The 21,109-nt window shown below is 38.9% G+C and overlaps 3 protein-coding genes across 3 annotated transcripts; 1 reads left to right on the forward strand and 2 right to left on the reverse strand.

Moving 5' to 3' along the window:
• Positions 1–253: 253 nt before the first annotated feature.
• On the reverse strand, positions 254–17,880 carry LOC141596508 (3-ketoacyl-CoA synthase 11-like). Its single transcript, XM_074416698.1, has 2 exons — positions 17,796–17,880; positions 254–1,832 (listed from the first exon to the last, which is right to left on the reverse strand). Exon 2 carries the CDS (start codon positions 1,787–1,789, stop codon positions 359–361), a length of 1,431 nt encoding a protein of 476 aa, XP_074272799.1. The 5' UTR covers positions 1,790–1,832; positions 17,796–17,880; the 3' UTR covers positions 254–358.
• LOC141594769 (uncharacterized) lies at positions 2,509–3,417 on the reverse strand. Its single transcript, XM_074414761.1, has 2 exons — positions 3,246–3,417; positions 2,509–2,945 (listed from the first exon to the last, which is right to left on the reverse strand). The coding sequence occupies exons 1-2, from the start codon at positions 3,415–3,417 to the stop codon at positions 2,509–2,511; spliced, it is 609 nt and encodes a 202-aa protein (XP_074270862.1).
• Positions 9,930–11,159, forward strand: LOC141594770 (uncharacterized). The gene is made up of 2 exons (XM_074414762.1): positions 9,930–10,727; positions 10,818–11,159. Exons 1-2 carry the CDS (start codon positions 9,930–9,932, stop codon positions 11,157–11,159), a joined length of 1,140 nt encoding a protein of 379 aa, XP_074270863.1.
• Positions 17,881–21,109: the final 3,229 nt, after the last annotated feature.

Genomic DNA, 21,109 nt, shown 5'->3' on the forward strand with positions numbered 1-21,109 from the left:
TACTGCCGATCCTAAGCTACCGGCAGGCGGTAGCTGCCTCATACACATCCGGCAACCAATCCGCTTTAATTCTTTTTCTCACTATCGCGTATCTCATTAGACTAGAATACCCGTCCCCAAAATGCATGATTATCATGTTACTCGGCTTTGAGTGATAAGAATTGGGGTTGTGATTTGATGATTTAAGAACAAGACTAATTCAGATCAGAATGACATATAGATGATTATTATCATTATTACGACATATAGTTGTATAATACATTAACTGGTTCATCTGTCAATATAATACTACAACAAGATGATCTAATAAAACATTAAAGATTATTTCAGTCCAAAGTTCATCATTCTCCTATGAAGATTAAGTACACTTTTCCATTGGAACATCAACAGGAAATGATTGAATTTCATCCATCCACGGACTTTTCTCCTCGTCGGGATTGATATTTCTTAACGCTTTCCATACTGCACTATTACACTTAAAACCCGACCCAAATCCAATTTGCCATACCCTGTCGCCTCGCTTAACCCGTCCTTTGGCTTCAGTATAAGCAAGCTCATACCATATCGAACTGCTCGAAATGTTCCCAAATCGATACAGTGTCATCCTTGACGGTTCCATATGCCATTCAGTGAGCACCAAATTCTTTTGTACTCCGTCTAGAACCGCCTTTCCACCAGCATGAATGCAAAAATGCTCAAATGCTAATTTAAAATCTGGAATATATGGCTTTAGTTTCTTCATCATGAATAATTTCCTGGCAATTAAAGTTCCAAGAAAAAGCAATTTTTCCGAAACTGGCAAAACCAGGGGACCCAAGGTGGTAATGTTCGCCTTGAGCGCGTCCCCAGCAACAATCATCAGCTCCTTTGACAAAGAGATTCCGATTATCCTTTCAGAATCTTCTATTTGAGTCACACTGGCAAAGGATTTATCATCGGCACCTTTGTGGGTCCTGAGAGTATGGATTAACTCGTACTTGGACCGATATTTGTCCGACCTTTTGTTAGATAGCAGAATAGCTGATCCTCCTAGACGGAACAAACAATTCGAGACCAACATTGATTTTTCATTACCTCTATACGAGCTTAAAGTGCCACACTCAACACTGACAACCAAAGCATACGAGTTCTTGTGGACTTGTAACAGATTCTGAGCTAAGTCGAGTGATATAACTCCGGCACTGCATCCCATTCCGGCAATATTATAACTCATGATGTTGCTTCGTAGCTTGTACCGGTTTACAATCATGGCTGATAATGATGGGGTAGGACTAAACAAACTGCAGTTTACTATTAATATTCCGATATCCTTAGGCTTCACATTTATTTTAGCAAACAATTCATCACTTGCGCCAAATATTATGTCCTCGACTTCCTTTATAGCATCGGCCATGCAAGGATTAGCGGGGATGCGCAAGAGTGCTTCTGGAAGGTAAGTGTCTTCTCCAAGACCCGATTTCTCAAGAATCTTCCTTTGGAATCTCATGCTTTCTTCTGTAAATGTACGAAATGAATCGGAGCAGTGCATAAATCTTTGTTTTGAACATTTGTTGGAATCGTCGGGTTTGTGACATGAAAAGTTTAGCAAATAAACAGGGCTGGGTTTAGTTCTCAAGTAGACGATTGCTGTAAGAACGAGGATTATCAAAGCGGTGATCACCCGTGTTGGATCGAATTGAAGGAAATCATTAAGTGAGAAATAATCAGGCAGTTTGGAGGAAATCGCAACTGTGATAATAAGAAATAAGAATGGAAAAAGCATTATTGTTGACTTTGTTTCGGACACCATGGACTGGTACTGGTATGCTTCTTCCTTGTTAAGGTAACAACTCCTGTTCCAAACACAATCACCATGTAATTTAATCACCCAAATGCTAAAGTTAACCTTAATCCAAAAACAACTAGTTATTTGCGTGATTTAACTTGGTTGAAGGCATTTACCATTGGGGTTGTGACCTCACATGTGAGAGTGTTAAGCTAGGTGTCACGGTCCGAAACTTTGAGTCGGGGCGTGACGCGCACCTTTGTCTAAACGCTTTGACAAGAATGAAAGCGAGAGCGTTAGGCACTAGTGTTTGTCAAGCACTAGGCACTCGTAATCGGTCTCGGGTTGTGGGTGTCGAAATCCTAGTCTCGATCGACACACACGGGCTTGTTAGAAGGTGAAGGCAAGAGTCGTTCACAAGAAAGCAACAACAAGCAATAAGAAGGCAACTTGGTGGGAAGCAGATGTTTGATTGACTAGTACTCCCCAAAGAGGGAAATTTGATATTTACATCCTGGTAGCAGGAAACATTGATTTTACAAGTTTAGTTCAGAATAGCGATATACCCATTTATGGAAATAAAAGCTATTCTACAACTAAGCTAAACTAAGAACTTACTTACTAAAAAAGTACAAAGGAAATAAAATTACATAAGCATAAATAAAACTAAGGGTTCAAGTGTGCGGATCATCACACTCTCCCCCACCTAATCTGTTGCCGTCCTCGGCAACGCTTCAAAATCTTCATGGCTGGTTCAGTCGGCTGATGTCGCTGGGAGTTGATTGGAGCGGATGTTGGCGCTTGCTCTTGTTGCGGGTGGGATCTTCAAGATCTGGATGGTAAGGCTTTAGACAGCTCACATGAAAGACAGGGTGACACTTCATCCAGGCAGGGCGGTCCAGCTTGTATGCTACTTCCCCAATCCGTTTGATCACTTGGATTGGGCCTTCGTACTTCCGCACTAGACGCTTGTCTCGTCCTCGGAGGAATCTCATCTGCTCTTTGTTCAGCTTCACCATGACCATGTCGCCTACTTTAAACTCCCTTGGTCTCCGATTCTGATCCGCCCACTTCTTCATGCGGCGAGACGCTTTCTCCAAGTAAGCTCGAGCAATTTCGGCATTCACATTCCATTCTTTCACATATTCGTGGGCTTTCTTTGTCCGGCCTCCATATGTATCTCGCAATCGTGGGAGGCAATAGCGGTGTTGACAGTAACAAGCTCAAACGGGCTCTTGTTGGATGAAGAGCTCGTCTGCACATTAAAACAGGCGGGCAACATCAAGGAGTCTTACCCACTCCATTTGAGTTGCCCCAACAAAGTGTCTCAAATACTCCTCCAGCATGCTATTGAATCGTTCGATCGGCCATCCGTTTGAGGATGGTAACTTGAGGACATCCGCAGACTTCGAACCCGGGAGATTGAACAATTCTCCCCAAAATAGTCCCGTGAAGCGAGAATCGCGGTCACTGACTATACTTTGAGGCAATCCCCAATATTTCACAACATGTCTGAAGAACATGGTGGCAGTTTCTTCAGCGCTACACGCCTTAGGAAGAGGAATGAAAGTCGCGTATTTTGAGAATCGATCCACAATGACAAGGATCACACTTAACGCCCCTACCTTCGGCAACCCAGAGATAAAGTCCATAGAGATACTCTCCCATGGTCGTGTAGGTACGGCAACGGATTTAATGACCCCCCCCCGCTTCTGTTTCTCTCCCTTATCTTGCTGGCAAATGAGGCATGTCTTCGTGTACTCCATCACATCATCCTTCATCTGGGGCCAGTAGTAACTTCTCTTCAATAGGAATAAGGTTCTCTGCCATCCCGGATGACCCGCCTACAAGGTATCATGGCACTCCTGTAGAAGCATCTTCCTCAACCCGGCCGCCTTTGGAACAAAGATGCGATGTCCTTTCGTGAATAAAAGCCCATCTTCCACCCAAAACTTGCGAGTCTTTCCTTCTAAGGCCAACTGTTTCAGAGTTCTCGCCATTGGATCTTGGTCGAGGTGTTCCTTTGCCTTAGCTCGAATATCAGTGACCACGGTGGTGGTGGACAAATGAGCAATCGTGTGCAATGTTGCCAAATCACATCTTCGGCTTAGGGCATCAGCGACTCTGTTTGCGGCTCCTGGTCTGTAAGCAAATTCCACATCGAACTCTGCCAACAACTCTTGCCATCTAGCTTGTCGGCTTGTCAGCTTGGGCTGAGTTAGGAAGTGAGACGCAGCGATATTATCAGTCTTGACAACGAACTTTGATCCCAAGAGATAATGCCTCCATCCCCGCAAGCAATGAACAATAGCTAGGAGTTCTTTCTCTTGTACCGCATAACGAGTCTCGGCTCCATTAAACTTTCTGCTCTCGAAAGCCACAGGGTGACCCTCTTGGAGTAGCACCCCCCGAAGGCGTAATCAGATGCATCCGTCTCAACTTCAAAAGGCTTCGTGATATCCGGCAACGCCAAGACCGGTTCCTGTACCACCGCTTCCTTGAGCTTCTCAAAGGCCCTCTTCTTGTCGATAGACCACTCCCACTTAGTATCTTTCTTCAACAAGTCGGTGAGCGGGGAAGCAATTTTCGAATACGCTCGGATGAATCTTCGATAATAGTTTGCGAGCCCCAAGAAAGAGCGGAGCTCGGACACGTTCCCAGGGTTCCCCGGTCCTTGATAGCGGCAATCTTCTTGGGTCCATCTTGATTTGCCTTTGCCCACTATGTGACCAAGGAAATTCACTTCGGGTTGGGCAAATTCACATTTCTCTCTCTTCACGAATAGGTGGTTCTCTCGGAGCTTCGCGAACACCAACTCCAAGTGTTTTACGTGTTCCGCCAACGAGCGACTATATACAACGATATCGTCTAGATATACCACCACGAATTTGTCCAGGTACTCGTGGAAAACATGGTTCATCAACGTACAAAACGTTGCAGGGGCGTTTGTCAAGCCGAAGGGCATGACCAACCATTCAAAAGACCCATACCTCGTCACACAAGCAGTCTTCGGCTCATCTCCTTCGGCAATTCGAACTTGATGATAACCAGATCTTAGGTCGAGCTTGGTGAAGTATACAGCGCCTTGTAGTTGATCGAACAAATCCGCTACCAATGGGATGGGGTAGCGGTTCCTCACCGTCGGCTTGTTGAGCCGTGTAGTCGATACACAATCTCGGACTACCGTCTGTTTTTTTACGGAAGAGCACGGGGGCTCCATAGGGAGCTTTGGAAGGTCGTATCGACCCCGAGCGAATCGGATCGTCTAGTTGTCTTCGTAGTTCCGCTAATTCGGGAGGCGCCATCCGATATGGCCCTCGGCGGGAGGTCTTGTGCCGGGAGTAATTCAATTTGATGGTCTACCGAACGTCGGGGTGGCAGACTCATAGGTAGCTGATCGGGCATCAAGTCCTTATTGTCTTCTAGCACCTTCTCTACTTGTGGGTCTACACATTCAGCAAAGGTGTCTTCTTTCATGGACACTGTACACAAGTATGTAGGCTCTCCTTCAAGTCCCCTTCAACCGCATTGCCGAGAGGAGTGGCCCCTTTTGCTTTCGGTCGGTTTCAACAGCTTTCACAAGACATGGTTTTGATCCCACCATTATTACAGATCCATTGTGGGGCGCCAGAAAGGTTGGGGTCCGTTTCAGAAAATCCATGCCGAGGACGATCTTAAAGTCATCCATCGGGACGCTGGTGAAGTCGAGCTTCCCCGTCCACTCGCCCATCTTGATCACCACTTCTCTAGCCACGCCCTGAATTGGCAAGGCTTTGGAGTTGACAGCTTTCATGCTTCCTCCTTCGCGGTTCAACTTCATTCCGAGTCTCTTCGCTTCGTCGGGGGTGACGAAATTGTGGGAGGCTCCTGTATCTATCATTGCTCGAGTGGCCTTCCCATTGACGTTTATCTCCACGTACATCAGTTCCGTGGACTTGGTCTCGGAGCGCTCAGCGCCTTTGTCCATTGAGCACATCATGTGGACTGCTCCCATTCGAGCCATTTCTCCTTGCTCACTGGCCTCATCATCATCGCACCCCTCTGCATCAGGGCCTATCCCCTCGGGATTCTGTTCTACCGACATCTTGGACAAATTCTTCTTAAGGGTGTTGAACTCCCCTTGGTGAGGGCACTCGGACATTCGGTGCGGTCCTCTACAAAGGAAGCACGCGATCGGCTTTCTAGCAGTCGACGCTTCAGAATTACTACCCTTAGAAGAGGTTGGAGTGGAATTCGTCTTGTTTGTGAAGTCGTCCCTCCAAACCTTTGGTTGCTTCCGCCCGTTGCAGCGAATCCCTTCTTCTGGGAGGTTTCGCGCTCCGTGTAATAGTCAACTAGCCTTTAAGCAGCTGTCATCGCAGTTGCGAGGGACTCAGGTCGTTGTCGCATGATTTCTCGCTGAGCCCACTCCTTCAAACCATCAATAAACTGAAACACCCGATCCTTCTCGGTCATGTCCGCTATCTCCAACATACAAGCCGAATATGCTTTCACATAATCGCGAATCGAGCCTGTATGTTTCAAGTTCTTTAATTTCCTTCGAGCTAGGAAATCGGTGTTCTCCGGGTAGAATTGTTCCTTGAAGAGTCGTTTGAAATCATTCCATGACTCTAGTCTAATGGTTCCTGCCTCGATCTCGGCATGCTTCGAGCGCCACCATTGTTTAGCGTCGTCCGTTAGGTACATACTCGCGGTACTGACCTTTAGACCTTCATCGAGCGCACTCACTCGGAAGTATTGTTCCATGTCGAAGATGAAGTTATCGACTTCTTTTGAATCTCTCGCCCCACTATACTTGAGGGGTGTAGGCGGCTTCACCTTAGGAGTTCCACCAAAACTCCCGTCCGCGGCCATTTTCATCAAGGTATTGCACATGTTCTCGAGTTGCTCGACTTTATCATAGAGATAACCCATATCCGAGTTATACTCTTTCGGAATCGCCTCTTCGACGGCCACAAGGCGGCTCTCATGCCCCTCTATGGACTCGTCTACGGCCTCGAAGCGGGCAGCATGCCCCTTTACCGCCTCCTCAACTACATGGTGAGTATTCCCCAAACTCACAATGAGTGCCTCCAAGGATGGAATTTTCTCGTCCATCAATTTCTCTCAAGCCTCCAGTTTGGCCTTAGTATCACTTTTAGTCCCACTCGGTTCTACCGCCTTTGTTTCCATCGTATACAGCAGCCCGTCAAGAAGACCGGGCTCTGATACCAAATGTCACGGTCCGAAACTTTGAGTCGGGGCGTGACGCGCACGTTTGTCTAAACGCTTTGACAAGAATGAAAGCGAGAGCGTTAGGCACTAGTGTTTGTCAAGCAATAGGCACTCGTAATCGGTCTCGGGTTGTGGGTGTCGAAATCCTAGTCTCGATCGACACACACGGGCTTGTTAGAAGGTGAAGGCAAGAGTCGTTCACAAGAAAGCAACAACAAGCAATAAGAAGGCAACTTGGTGGGAAGCAGATGTTTGATTGACTAGTACTCCCCAAAGAGGGAAATTTGATATTTACATCCTGGTAGCAGGAAACATTGATTTTACAAGTTTAGTTCAGAATAGCGATATACCCATTTATGGAAATAAAAGCTATTCTACAACTAAGCTAAACTAAGAACTTACTTACTAAAAAAGTACAAGGGAAATAAAATTACATAAGCATAAATAAAACTAAGGGTTCAAGTGTGCGGATCATCACACTAGGCCATGAGTAGACCCAGTAAACGAGTCAATTGGGTCGAATTTTGTAAGAATTCGAGTCTGGTCATTTTTGGGTGGGTTGTTATCAAGTTATTTGGGGATAACAAATCAATATCGATAATAAATATTCGGGTAGGTTTGTTTAGGGTCAAGTCAATTCGATTTCGGGCCGTCAATTCGGGTGCGGGTCACGTCAGTTTATCAGATCTGCCCATAAGTATTGTATTTAGGTAGACCTGGCAAAATCAACCCGACCCAAAAAGGCTGACCCGAGATCCGAAATTGACCCGAACTGTCGCACCCGAAACCTGAATTAACTCGACTCGACCCGAAAATGACCCGAGCTTTCATAAACCCGTATTAACCCGACTCGAAATGTCCCGACCCGAAACTACCCAACCTGAAAATGACCCGACAAAACATAACTTTAGTTGGCCCCAAAAGACTTGAAATGCCTTTTTCCTTCTTAATAATTGACCCGAAAATGACCCGACCCAAAATGACCTGATCCGCTTGAACCGAAACAACCCGACCAAAAAACCCGAAACAGACCCGTAAACCCGAAATGACCCAACCCGACCCGAACTAACCCGAATATTTTAGAAACCCGAAATGACCCGACCCGAATTGGCCCGACCCGTTAACTCGATTTGCCAGGTCTATATTTAGGGAATGTTTGTTTCGAGAAAAGTTAAGCAAAATGAATCAAGAAAGGAATATGATAAGGGAATTATCTGTCAGAAGATAAAGGTAGTGGTCAGTGGCAAAGGGTCAACCCGGTCGGGCCATTAATTTTGGGTTTGCAGGATTCGGGTCAGGTCGGGTTTTTTTGGGTTCGGGTCATTTTCGAGTCAACTATTATCAAGTTATTCATGGTCATCATGGATAATAATAAGTTTGCAACAATAAAACATTCGGGTAAGGTCAATTAGGGTTTCGGGTCAAGCTCGGGTCTTGAGTTTGGGTGTCGGACCCGGTACGAATCGGCGTCATCGGGCGGGTCAATTTTATCAGGTCTAGTAGTAAGACACAAGATGTGACACGAAAATAGACAGATAAGGAAAATGAATCAAGAAAGAATTATAATGGGAGTGCGGTAAAAGAAGTTTAAACCCTTAATTTTCGGAGTTCAGATTCCCGGTCCAATTTTCATGTCTCATCTTGTATGATGTATCCCACTAATTTTGCATTTGTAAATATAATAAGAGAATTATGTGTCAAAAGTTAAAGGTAGTAGGACACAAGATAAAACACGAAAATAGACAGATGATGCAAATTCCAATTCCCTAGCAGTTTAGGTTGAAGTTGAATGTAGGGGTGTTCAAATATTGTTTGGTTTAGCAAATTGCAAATTTAATCTGGTCAAGATGCGGTTTGGTTCGGCCAAAAACCCCGAACCTAAACTGAATCGTATAAATCAAACTAAACGGCAACCTCTTCAAACACTTATAAACGGTTCGGTTAGCGGTTAATTTCCAGCTATTTCATATAGTTGTATTTAATTAATTGCCTTTTTTTTTATTCAGTAAAGTTCACTAGATAAACTTTAATATGAAGATCAATCAATTTAAGAGTTTTGATACTGATACTAAAGATTATCTAGTGAAAATTAACATCGAAAAAATAAAATGAATAAAGGAAATGACCCAACCTCAATAACCCTCGGGTCGACACCCAGCCTTGACCTGTAACCGAGATTGATGACCAACCAAATATGACAAAACCCGAACGTTTGTTTATTATTGTACACTGATTATTATCCGTTAATAATTTGATAATAACTAACTCGGAAATGACCCAAATCCTATCTGACCCAACTCAATCCGATCCGATTTGATCTGATCTAACTCGAATTCTGGTAAACCCAAAATTTACTCGATCCAAACTAACTCGGCCCACACCGAAACAGTTTACCCGTTTACCGGGTCAAACCGATGGTCACTAAGGTGATTGATGCCTAAATAAGTTTAGGTATAACTGATAACTCTGGTTTTAACCCCTCATTTATTGAGTATTTCCCTTAACTTATCTCCAGTTTTGTAGGATTTAAATGCTAAATGCTAAAGCTGGCAAGACTCGACCCGAAATCAAACAAGCCCAAACCGGCAGGACAAAAAATATTGCAAACTGAAATTGATCCTACCCGATTGGACAACTGATCTAACCCAAAAGATAACCGAAAATTGACTGAAAGTTGACTCGAACTGACGCAATCCGAAAGATAGTTCGACCGTGACTTAAAATATAACCTCGACATTAGTGAAATTCAAGATGATGAAGAATAAAAGATAATTTGAAAAAACTACTATATAAAAAAAAGTTAAAAAAAAGGCCATCGCTATAAAGTCAAAAGTATTTTTGCAAAAATATATTAAATTGTTTGAAGGACCCCAGTCTCATCTCAACAACACCTCTAGCAAGCAAAATCATGCTGAAATTCCAAGCACAGAACAACCCGGTCTCCTGCAAGATGGAGCTATGCCTGCAGGCAGGACTCATCTCGAGAGAGATGGAAGTTCTACAAACGCTATCTGAGGCTTTTCTGTCCTCATTACCTTCTTTACCATATCATTTAATGGATAGATTCCCAAATTTTTTGAGTCGCAAACCGACACTGAATATTATGACATGGAATGTTCAAGGTGCTGGAAACCCGGCTTTATTAAGCATGCTAACGGAATTGGTTAAGGTAAATAATCCTCAGGTGCTTGTTTTGATGGAGACACACATCAGTGGAGACATTGCCCAACGAGTGTGTGATCGAATTCATTTCAGTGGGAAGACGAGAGTTGATGCTGAGGGTTTTAGCGGGGGCATCTGGATGTTTTGGCGAGCGGAAAGTGTCACTGTTACTCCCCTGATTCATCATGCCCAACATATCACGGCTGAAATTACTCGAAGAGGAGAGGAGCCTTGGTATTTTACAGCTGTGTATGCTAGCCCGGATACAATCAAAAAAGAAGAATTGTGGGAAGATTTGGAGATCTTTGCTCGTAGCCATAACCGCCCTTGGTTGGCCATGGGGGATTTCAATGACACAAGGTTTTTTCATGAGAGGAATGGAGATAGCGACACGATGCGACGCAGGTGCAACAGATTCAATTCTTGGTTGAAAAACAACAACTGGATAGACCTGGATTTCTCGGGACCGGAATTCACCTGGTCAAGGGGCCACTCCACCCAGACTCATAAGTGGGCAAGGCTAGATAGGGCGATTTGCAATTCTACTTGGAGGACAATGTTTGCGGAGGGTTCACTCCGTCACTTGGTACAAAATCAATCCGATCATTGTCCTATTCTTATGAGTACGACTGGGTTCGCTCCTATCCCTAAAGCTTTGAGACCATTTCGTTTTTAGGCGGCATGGATGAATCACAACAATTTTTCTGAATTTGTAGTTAAAAACTGGAATAATGAGGAATCCTTTTTCCCATTTATTCATCAATTTGCCGCAAAACTTCAGCAATGGAATAAAGATGTATTCCACAATATTTTTGCTAAAAAACGCAGCTTGGAACGAAGGCTACTTGGTGTTCAAGCGAGATTATCCAGAGGAGGCCCTGATTATCTTTTCAAATTTGAATTGAAATTGAAAAGACAATTGGATGATGTTCTAAGAGAAGAAGAGATACTTGGTTCCAAAAATCACGGATGGAAGCAATTTGTGACGGGGATCGAAATACTCGATTGTTTCATTTGAGTACTATCATTCGAAGAAAACACAATAGAATTGAAAGCCTCCAGGATGACCAAGGAAATTGGATTTGGGATGCAAGCACTGTAAAAAAAATGGTAGTTGAATATTTCCAAGGTCTTTTTGCTGGGCCAACGTCACCGTGCAATTTCGAGGGGCTTACAAGAGGTTTATTTCCGCAATTAACCATGGAGGATTATCAGAGGCTCACACGGAATTATTCGGTCACTGATTTGCAATGCGCTCTAAACCAAATGTCACCTTACAAGGCTTCTGGACCAGATGGCTTTCAAGCTCTCTTTTATCAAACTCAATGGGAAGTCGTGTCTGAGAGCTTATGTCGCTTGGTTTTTAATGCGCTTCACAATGATATTTTCCCGGAAGGACTTGGTGAAACTTGCATTGCCTTGATACCGAAAATTGACCATCCCCAACTCGTTACACAATTCCGTCCAATTGGATTGTGTAATGTGGTTTACAAATTGATCACTAAAATGATGTTAAATCGGTTAAAGTCGGTGCTTCCTATCCTCATTAATCCTGTCCAGACGAGCTTCGTTCCCAAGCGTCAAATCACGGATAACGTAATTCTTGTCCAAGAGGTGCTCCATTCGATGAGACGAAAGACAGGAAGAAAAGGATTTATGGCGCTAAAACTCGACCTCGAGAAAGCATATGACAGGTTAGAATGGCCTTTTATCCGACACACTTTGATTGACATGAAACTCCCGGATCAAATGATAAAAACCATTATGCATTGCGTCAAGATGTCGTCCCTGAGTATATTGTGGAATGGAGAACGGACCGAATCGTTTACACCAACTCGGGGTATACGTCAAGGTGATCCCCTATCACCCTATTTATTCACCATGTGTATGGAGAAACTCAGCCAATTAATTGAGCAAGAGGTTAGCGATGAGCAATGGAAAGGTTTTCCAACCTGTCGAGGGGGTCCTATTTTGTCCCACTTGATGTTTGCGGACGACATTATTCTTTTTGGGGAAGCATCGATAGCGCAAGCTCGTGTCATTAATAAATGTCTCAAAATATTTTGCCAAGCCTCGGGACAAAAAGTGAGTTTTGCAAAGTCCAAAGTTTTCTTCTCGCCCAATGTTGATAACTTACTTTCAGACGATATAAGCAGGGAACTACATATTGAGCCAACAGACGACCTGGGGTTATATCTAGGTGTCCAAACGATCAATGGCATAGTCACCAAAGAGACTTTCGATTACATTGCTCAAAGGGTTGATAAGAGGTTGACGGGGTGGAGGTCCAAGAACTTGTCGCTGGCTGGACGAGCCACCCTAATTCAATCGACTTTATCAACTATTCCATCATATGTTATGCAAACGACAAGGCTACCACGGTCTCTGTGTGACGATCTAGATAAGAAGTCGCGTCGGTTTTTGTGGGGAGGAGACCAAGATTCCCGAGGCTTAAGTCTTGTTTCATGGGACATGGTGACCAATGAGAAATCTCAAGAGGGACTTGGACTCAGGTCTATGCGACAAGTCAATATAGCCTTTATGGCTAAACTAGGGTGGAGGATGCTTAATGAGCCTAATACCCTTTGGGCTCGAGTCTTAAGGCACAAGTATTGTAAAGGTCGCTGTGATTTGGGAATGTTTGAAAACAAAACAACAAGCTCAAATACTTGGAAAGGAATAGTAGAACCCGTAGCAGCTACGAAGAACGGTTTCGGGTCTGCGATTGGGAATGGAACTAATACTCTGGCAGCAACATTGGGCGATACCGTGCCCTTTAGTGAACTCACGCCGAATCCAATACCGGCGGAAATTATCAACTCCACTGTGGCGGACATGTGGGACCCTCAAACTGGTTGGAGGTGGGACCTCTTTGCGGATTTGTTCAGCTCGGATATACTCCAAACAATTGCATCCTATGAAGTAGTTCCGGGAGATGACAATGAAGATCGGATTTATTGGGCAGGAACTTCAAACGGATTTTTCTCGATAAAGTCAGCGGTTAATCTGATTAGGGGTAATGTCTCTAATGGTGATGAAGGATTGTGGAAGCTACCATGGAAGACATGGGCTCCGCAACGAATGCGTATGTTCCTGTGGCTCATTTTGCATGATCGTATCATGTCTAATGTTAACAGAGCAAAACGAACTTTCACAGACGATCCTTGTTGTGGAATATGCCGTAACAAAGAAGAGACAATATTGCATCTGTTTCGTGACTGTCCGGCAGCTCGTAGGATATGGAATCTTTTCTCCTTTGTCAAAGACCGAAGGTTCTTGGAAATCATGGACTCTCGGGACTGGATAGTTTTTAATTTAAGACACAAGGGTCGTGACGACTTGAAGAACTGGGCGACTTCATTTACGGTGATTGTATGGTGGTTATGGCGTTGGAGGAATAATAGAACTTTTGGAAGAACGGAGGCAAGTCCGGATAATGCCTTTACATTCATCTCACAGAGAATTTGGGAAGTTTTGAATGCTAAGGAAGGTTTGGATGTGGCCCTAGCCAAGAAAACCCGATCTCATGAGGAGATTTTTATCCGTTGGATAGCACCCCCGGTGCACTGGGTGGTTTTAAATATAGATGGAGCTTCAAAAGGTAATCCTGGTTTGGCGGGAGCGGGTGGTATATTCCGAAATTCGAATGGACATATTATTGAGGCGTTTGCAGAGAAACTTGGAATTGCGACGGTCACTCGAGCTGAGCTGATGGCCTTGCGACGAGGCCTTATGATTGCAATGGAACGACAAATTCCACGGCTCATAATCCAAACTGACTCAATGTTGGTGGCTAAGGTGATGGAAGATAAAGAAGGGTTCCCTACGGCTCATTCACATCTCATGCAAATTTGCAAGTCATTCATTAGAGACTCGCCTTGGCGAGTCCAAATCATTCACATTTACCGAGAGGCAAATAAGTGTGCGGATTGGATGGCAAATCTAGGGGTATCTCAGCCACATCAGTTGTGTCGGGTAGACCACACCAATATGCCGATGGACCTGTTTCACCTAATCCAACAAGATATGGGAGGCGTAGCTTGGCCGCGTTTTGTTCCGATGTTCCAGTTCTAGCTTAGTTGTTTTATTTTGTTTGTTTTTGTTTTTGTTTCGTTCTAGTTCCATTGGATGTAATCCGCTTCGCTTGACCAAAAAAAAAAAAATTTGCCAGTATGAATTCAGAAAAGTTGTGATTTTGATTTTTTTTCTTTAATAAAGGGTCTAAGAGTCGGGTATGGGTCTTATAACTTAGACCCGAACCCGAACCCGAAATATTTTCTTAAGACCCATACCCGAACAATACCCATTGGGTCTGAAAAAATGAGACCCATACTCGACCCATTAGGGTCCGACCCTCAGGGTCTGGGTTGGGTCCCCGACCCACTGCCATCCCTAGTCCCAACCCCATGCATTTGTTGGAAATTATAGTCAGGGCCGTCCCGGTCGTTTTGGGGGCCCTGTGCGAAATCTTATAGAGGGGCCCTGGTACCATTTTTATTAAAAGAATAATTGAAAAAACGTATGTTAACTATTTTGAGTAATTTTTATATGACTAGTTTATTTCTCAATTCTTGAAGCAATATAATACATAAATATATTTCTTTTCCATTCTTCAACAACAATTAATTAGCATGGTGGTTAGTTGGATGATAAAGAAGAGATGCAACACGAGTTCGATTCCCCATGACTTTATTTTTCTGAAAATTGAACAACACATTGTTTAAAAATTTAGCAAAATTAAACTTGAAGTGGGAATCGAACACAAGATCATTGATAATATATACCATTAATCTTACCACTAAGTCAAACTGATTACTATGTTAAAAATACGCGCTACATTAATTATTAACTAACACGGATATTTCTTACGATTGGGCCCCTTCAAGTCGGGGGCCCTGTGCGGCCGCACCGCTTGCACGGCCCCAGGACCGGCCCTGATTATAGTTAAACTAGTCAAACTAAATCTATTTAATAACAATCAACTAGTAGATAAGATTAGAAGTTATTAAAACGGGATATAAATTTGAATTCTCTATCTACTAAAAGAATAGGTGAACTCACAAATTTTCTCTCCGAAAAACATCTTTTTAAATAAGGAAGCTCTTGATAATTTAATCGTTTTCATTAAATAAGGAAATTAATAATCATAATGTATTTAATTATATAATCTTTTTCATTAAAATTATTGTTTTCATTAATTTATATAATTTTCACTAAACACTAAACTATAATATTTTAATTAAAGGATAAATAATATAAGACTATAAACTATTAAGCTTTTATTGATATTATTATCTGAGAATGGCTTGAGTTATACTATAATATTTTAATTAAACTATAAATAACATAGACTATAAACTATTAATCTTTTATTGATATTATTAATTAAGAATGACTTGCCTCATACTATTCATAATATGTATAAACAAAACTATAAATGGTTTTGATTACTTTCATAACAAAAAAAATTTAGAGAAATTATAAATTGGAATCATTAGTTTAGTGATATACTCGTAAAAAATAATTTTTTTAAAAAAAATACATTACAACACATTACTCAATTATCTTGGATTAATTTTCAGTTTTAATTTATTTTTTGCTCGAAAAAAATACAATAACGAGAAAAATGAATAATTAATGAGATACCACTATTATTTTACAGTTCAGTTTTACTCAGTTTTCTTTAATAATTTTACAGTTCAATTTTTGTCCTCATCAAAATATAATGACGTGAAATATGAAATATTAATGAGGTATCATTTTAACATCCCCTATTTACTAAATGAATATGAGTCTCTACGTTTTTTCCCACCTAACATTATAACCTGTAAAAAATATACTCTAAAATCATTGCTATAATTAAATATATGTCACACCTAAATGGCTAAATTATTGTTATAATTAAATATATGTCATGCCTAAATGAATAATGTCACTGTAAAATATACTGTAAGAATATAAAAAATATACTCTAAAATTATTGCTATAATTAAATATATGTCACACCTAAATCATTGCTAAAATTAAATATATGTCACGCCTAAATGAATAATGTCACTGGAAAATATAATGTAAAAATATATAACAAAGGGAATTCTCAATCATTGTTGTAAAAATATACTCCCTCCGTACCACACCCCAAAGGTAACGTAGGGAAAAATGGAGTATTTAAGAAAAGGTGGAAAAAATAAGGGTAAAGAGGGAAAAAATAGGTGGGGTATGTAATTGTGGGTTTAATTGTGGGTTGGTAGATGGGGTATGTAATGACATTTTGTGTAAATACCAAATGGGTATAAGGATAATTTGGTAATGTTGTGGGCCAATTAAGGAATGTTACCTTTGGTGTGGTACGTCCATTTATAGTAAGTGTTACCTTTGGTGTGGTACGGAGGGAGTATGTCAAAGGGAATTCGATATCTACTAAGAGAATAGGCATTCTGAAAAAAATTTCCGCCAAAGTACACCGATTCAAATATGGAAATAAATGTTTCTTTCATTAAACAAATGTTTTCATCAAATTAATATTATTTTTATCAAACTATAATAATTTCAATCAACTCTAAATTATACTTCTTTAATTAAAATAAAATAGCATATGTATCAAATTATAAACGACAAATAAACTATATCTTTCATTTGTACTTTTAATAGAGAAGTATTTGACTCATCCTTATTATACACAAAACTAAACTATAAACAATTATTATTAACTTCGCGATAAAAAAAGAAATTTATTATAATAATTTGATAAAATCGAGAAAATGAAATCTTTGACTTTGATGTATAAAAAAAATTCATTAAAATACATATTTCATACTACGTAACATCCCCTATTTACTAAAAGAATAGGTGGATCTCCAAATTTTCCCACCTAAAATTTTAGCATCTAGAATTGGGCTTATTATTATAGTCTATTCTATAGATATATCTTGAACTATAAATGGATATAATCTTTTAATTGGATATATTCATAAAATTGAAATGCTTAGAATCTGCACAAATTTGATATGCAAAAGATTTTCCTCCACAATTTTTATGATAAAAAATTCATTGATTTTCTATGAAATAAGAAATTGTGGATCAAAATCTCCTATATACTAAAAGATTAACAGATCTCTAAATGCTCATGTTTAAATTTCCCGCCTAGGTAATATTCTACTGATTTCCTAATTAATTAGTGTTCACTATCAATATTTACTAAACAATATTTATCTCTTAATTTATTTTCATAGCATCAATCATTTTTAACTTTTACATAAATAAGGCTAATAAAATATCGTCTTGGAATTACATATGCAAATTTTCTACCCTTTTCAAAATGGAGGTAAACTGCATTAGTTTAATTAATTGTCAAATTCTGTAATATCTGTATCTAAAATACCGTGCATTTGCACGGGAGCTACACTAATGATTAAGTAAAACGAAAATAAAAACTCTATAAACACCGCACATTTATTGCGAGGGAACTAAACTAGTAATCCAATAAATATGTAATGCTACAAACCTTTAAAAAAATTGTGGTGGTATACTGGTATAATCTATGAACTGCTACCAAACTATCTTGCGAGGAAATTTATACGTTTTTGCAATACTAAATCGGTCTATTTTAGGTAACGAAAAAAGTTGAGCAAGACTAGGACGGAAATAGTAGTACCTTGAATGGCTAAGCAAGAAGAAATGACAAAACCTTCTAAGCAGAAATAATATTTTGGAGATTTAAATTTTTCATAATGATCAAGAAAGTTGAGCAAGACAAAAGTTTAAATAAGGTGCCGAAAATGTGGGAGCTCAAACAAGGGAGACAGACAAGTGGCTCGTGGGTATTGGCTACACTGTTACATAAAGATGAAAAAAGTCAATATGTTTCACTGTCTTTCACGTACTCCAGTAATTTCGGTCGTATTTGAAAAATTGATATACTAATAAATTCAATATCATAATATTTTTTTTTTTTTTTTTTGAAAAGTTAGATATATTGACCACTCAAAATTGTATATGTTATAACTCAGAATATAAACTGCCTATATGTGAAATTATAGGCCTCTAAAGAAATAAAAATTACATCATAATCCTAGTAAGTAGTAACCATACTCTATCCCTATGCTTGAAGGAACAAATATTCATCCTATGTACTCGACCTTTAGGCCTTGTTTAGATGGGAAAAAAGGGGGAAAGGAAAGGGAGGAGGAAGGAGGGAAGAGAAAGGAAGGAAAGGGTAGGGGAGGGGAGGGAGAATGGAGGAGATGATTTTCCCTCCAAATCTTGCCTATGTTGGTGGGGAAATAATTTGCCTTTTAGGAGGGAAATGGAGGGATCCATTTTCTCTCATCTCCAATTCCTTCTACCTTCATTTTGCTAACCAAACAATGAATTTTTCATCCTTTCAATTCCCTCCCCTCCCTTTCCCTCCAAATCTCTCAATCCAAACACACCCTTAATATCCGCCATAATCTGCTGAACAATGCTTTCAGGCCATCACAAAGGAAAATGAATTGTTAAATACAAATTGTTGTTAAATACGTATGTATTGTCTTAAACTTTTTTTTTTTTTTTTTTTTTTTTTTTTGGCAGCTGTAAAAATAAATATTGTCTTAAACTTAAAATGAGTTAAATGAGAAAATTAGAATATCCAGAAATTTTATAATAACTTGTCTATTCTAATTAATTGAGAGGTATATGTTAACCCGTTTCAAATTTAAAACATATATATATAGAGTATGTATGTTTTAAGATACGCTAACTAAATACGTATGAAGAGAGTTGGGTTCAAGCGAGTTTAGCTATGTTTTAATTATGGGTCTTATTGAAATAAATCAGGTTATTCAATGAAATAACACAAAATAGTCAAAAACATATTTTAGCCGAAGCCACACGATGGTCACTCGTGCATTTTTCCCTGTCCCTTTTTTCCTTGTTATTATTTCATAGTCATATATTTCAATATTTTAGTATAATTTTTTTTTTGTTAAAAACTATCTTATATTTAGAGGCATTTGTAAAAAGACTATCTTGCATTTTTTGTTTTTGTTTTCCATTGCCTTTGTTTTCTTTATTCTTGGTCAATAACTACTTCTTACAGACGGAATGAAAATTGGTGAAATTGATTTATTTTACAATTTGAATCATAAATGTTCATAAATTAGACAATTGATATGAAAAAAAATTGGAATAGAAAAAGCGCCAATCTAAGAGAGGTTTTATGATAAGACTAGGAAGTAATCCGCGCTTCGCGTGACCTGTTTTTAAATTTTATTATTATAATTAAAGAAAAATAATATAATTCATATATGACCTTTAATATTTTCTTATAAATAAAAGTAAATTAATTTTTCTCAAATTTCATTTCTTTAGGTTTAACTTTAATATTTTAAAATAAAATACATACAATTTTAATTAAAACTAATAAAGGATAATTAATTATGTATGATCAACGTTTTATAAATAAATTTATGACTGATCAGATATCATATTAATTACGGAAAATTCACGTGGTATCCTTAAACTATGTCATTTTGCACGTGGTACCCAACTTTTTAAGTTTGTGCACATGATAAACTTGATGTTTCCTTTTCAAGTATGACATGCTCTTTTTATCCTTCTTCGAATCTTCAATTGAGTTGTGAGCATAAATTGTAGACCAAAAATCGGAATTGGCCAATTTGTTTTTTTTTTAAAGATTGATTACCTTTTGATCGAGATCTATAATTTGATAAAACAAAAAATGGTCATTCGAAAATTTAAGATCGAATTTACAGCCAACTTTAGGTTTTCGGGAGAAAAAACCATAAAAAATGTTAAGTGACAATTTTTTTTTCTCAAATCGTAGATTATGACAAGAAAATATGTGTAGAAAAAAAATGGTCGATTTCGAATTCCGGTGAATTAAAGTTTGTTAGAGCGATAAAAAGAACATGTTGTGCATAAAAATCAAACATAAAGGGTAACATGTACACAAACTTAAAATATAGGATACCATATAAAAAGTGGCAAAATTTAGGGCTAACACGTGAATTTTACGTATTAATTAAAATAAAATTTATTCGAATAATGCAACAATCAACATTAAGTTCTCAAACTATATTATTTTACGATAAGTTATATTTCAAATCAATTAATATTTGTTCAAAGTGATGTGAATATAATTTTATGCATTTATTTTTTGTATAACATGTGATATATATTTAGGTATCTAACATACCGGGTCCAAATTCAACTTATTCAAATATTTTGGTTGTGTCTTTCAAGTGCTATGTGTCAAACATATTTATAAGAAATTTGCATCTTTTGTTGTTTTAAATAACTATATCTAATGATGTCAAACATATCTATAATGCAACAATCAACATTAACTTTCTCAAATATTATTTTTTGAGATTTAACTTCAAAGTATTTAAAAGATAACATATAAAATATTTAACTAAAAGTTATATTTACTTTGTCATAATCAATGTTTTATACTTGTGATATACATATTTAACTAAATATATTAAAGAAAAATGTAATGTGTTTTCTACTTTTTCATATCGTTTATAATTAATACGTACTATATATTAGTTACTAATCATTAATTTTGTTTTGATTATTCAAATGCTCCCGCGATCACTTTGTACATACGTACTCATACACATACTCGTTATCACACTATTTAAATCTCTCAAAATCTCATGTGTATTCAATTTGTCGCAATATTAATTTTTTTATTCTCACGCTATAAAAACTTATCTCTTAGTTTTCTTTAGATTTTGTTTTTAATAAATTAAATACAATGACTCTTTCAAAAATATTTTCCTTAATGGATTTAATAGTCTATGTTTTATAACTTTCTCAAAATATTTTTTTACGTAAATGTAACACATTGTGAGACACTCACTTTTAGTATCTCTACATACCAAAATATTATAATACATATAGTAAAATTATACTCATTTGAAAGCATTTTTTGCAATAAACGCAATTATTTATATTTTA

Source organism: Silene latifolia, chromosome 8, assembly GCF_048544455.1.
Source record: "Silene latifolia isolate original U9 population chromosome 8, ASM4854445v1, whole genome shotgun sequence".
Classification (NCBI taxonomy): Eukaryota; Viridiplantae; Streptophyta; class Magnoliopsida; order Caryophyllales; family Caryophyllaceae; genus Silene; species Silene latifolia.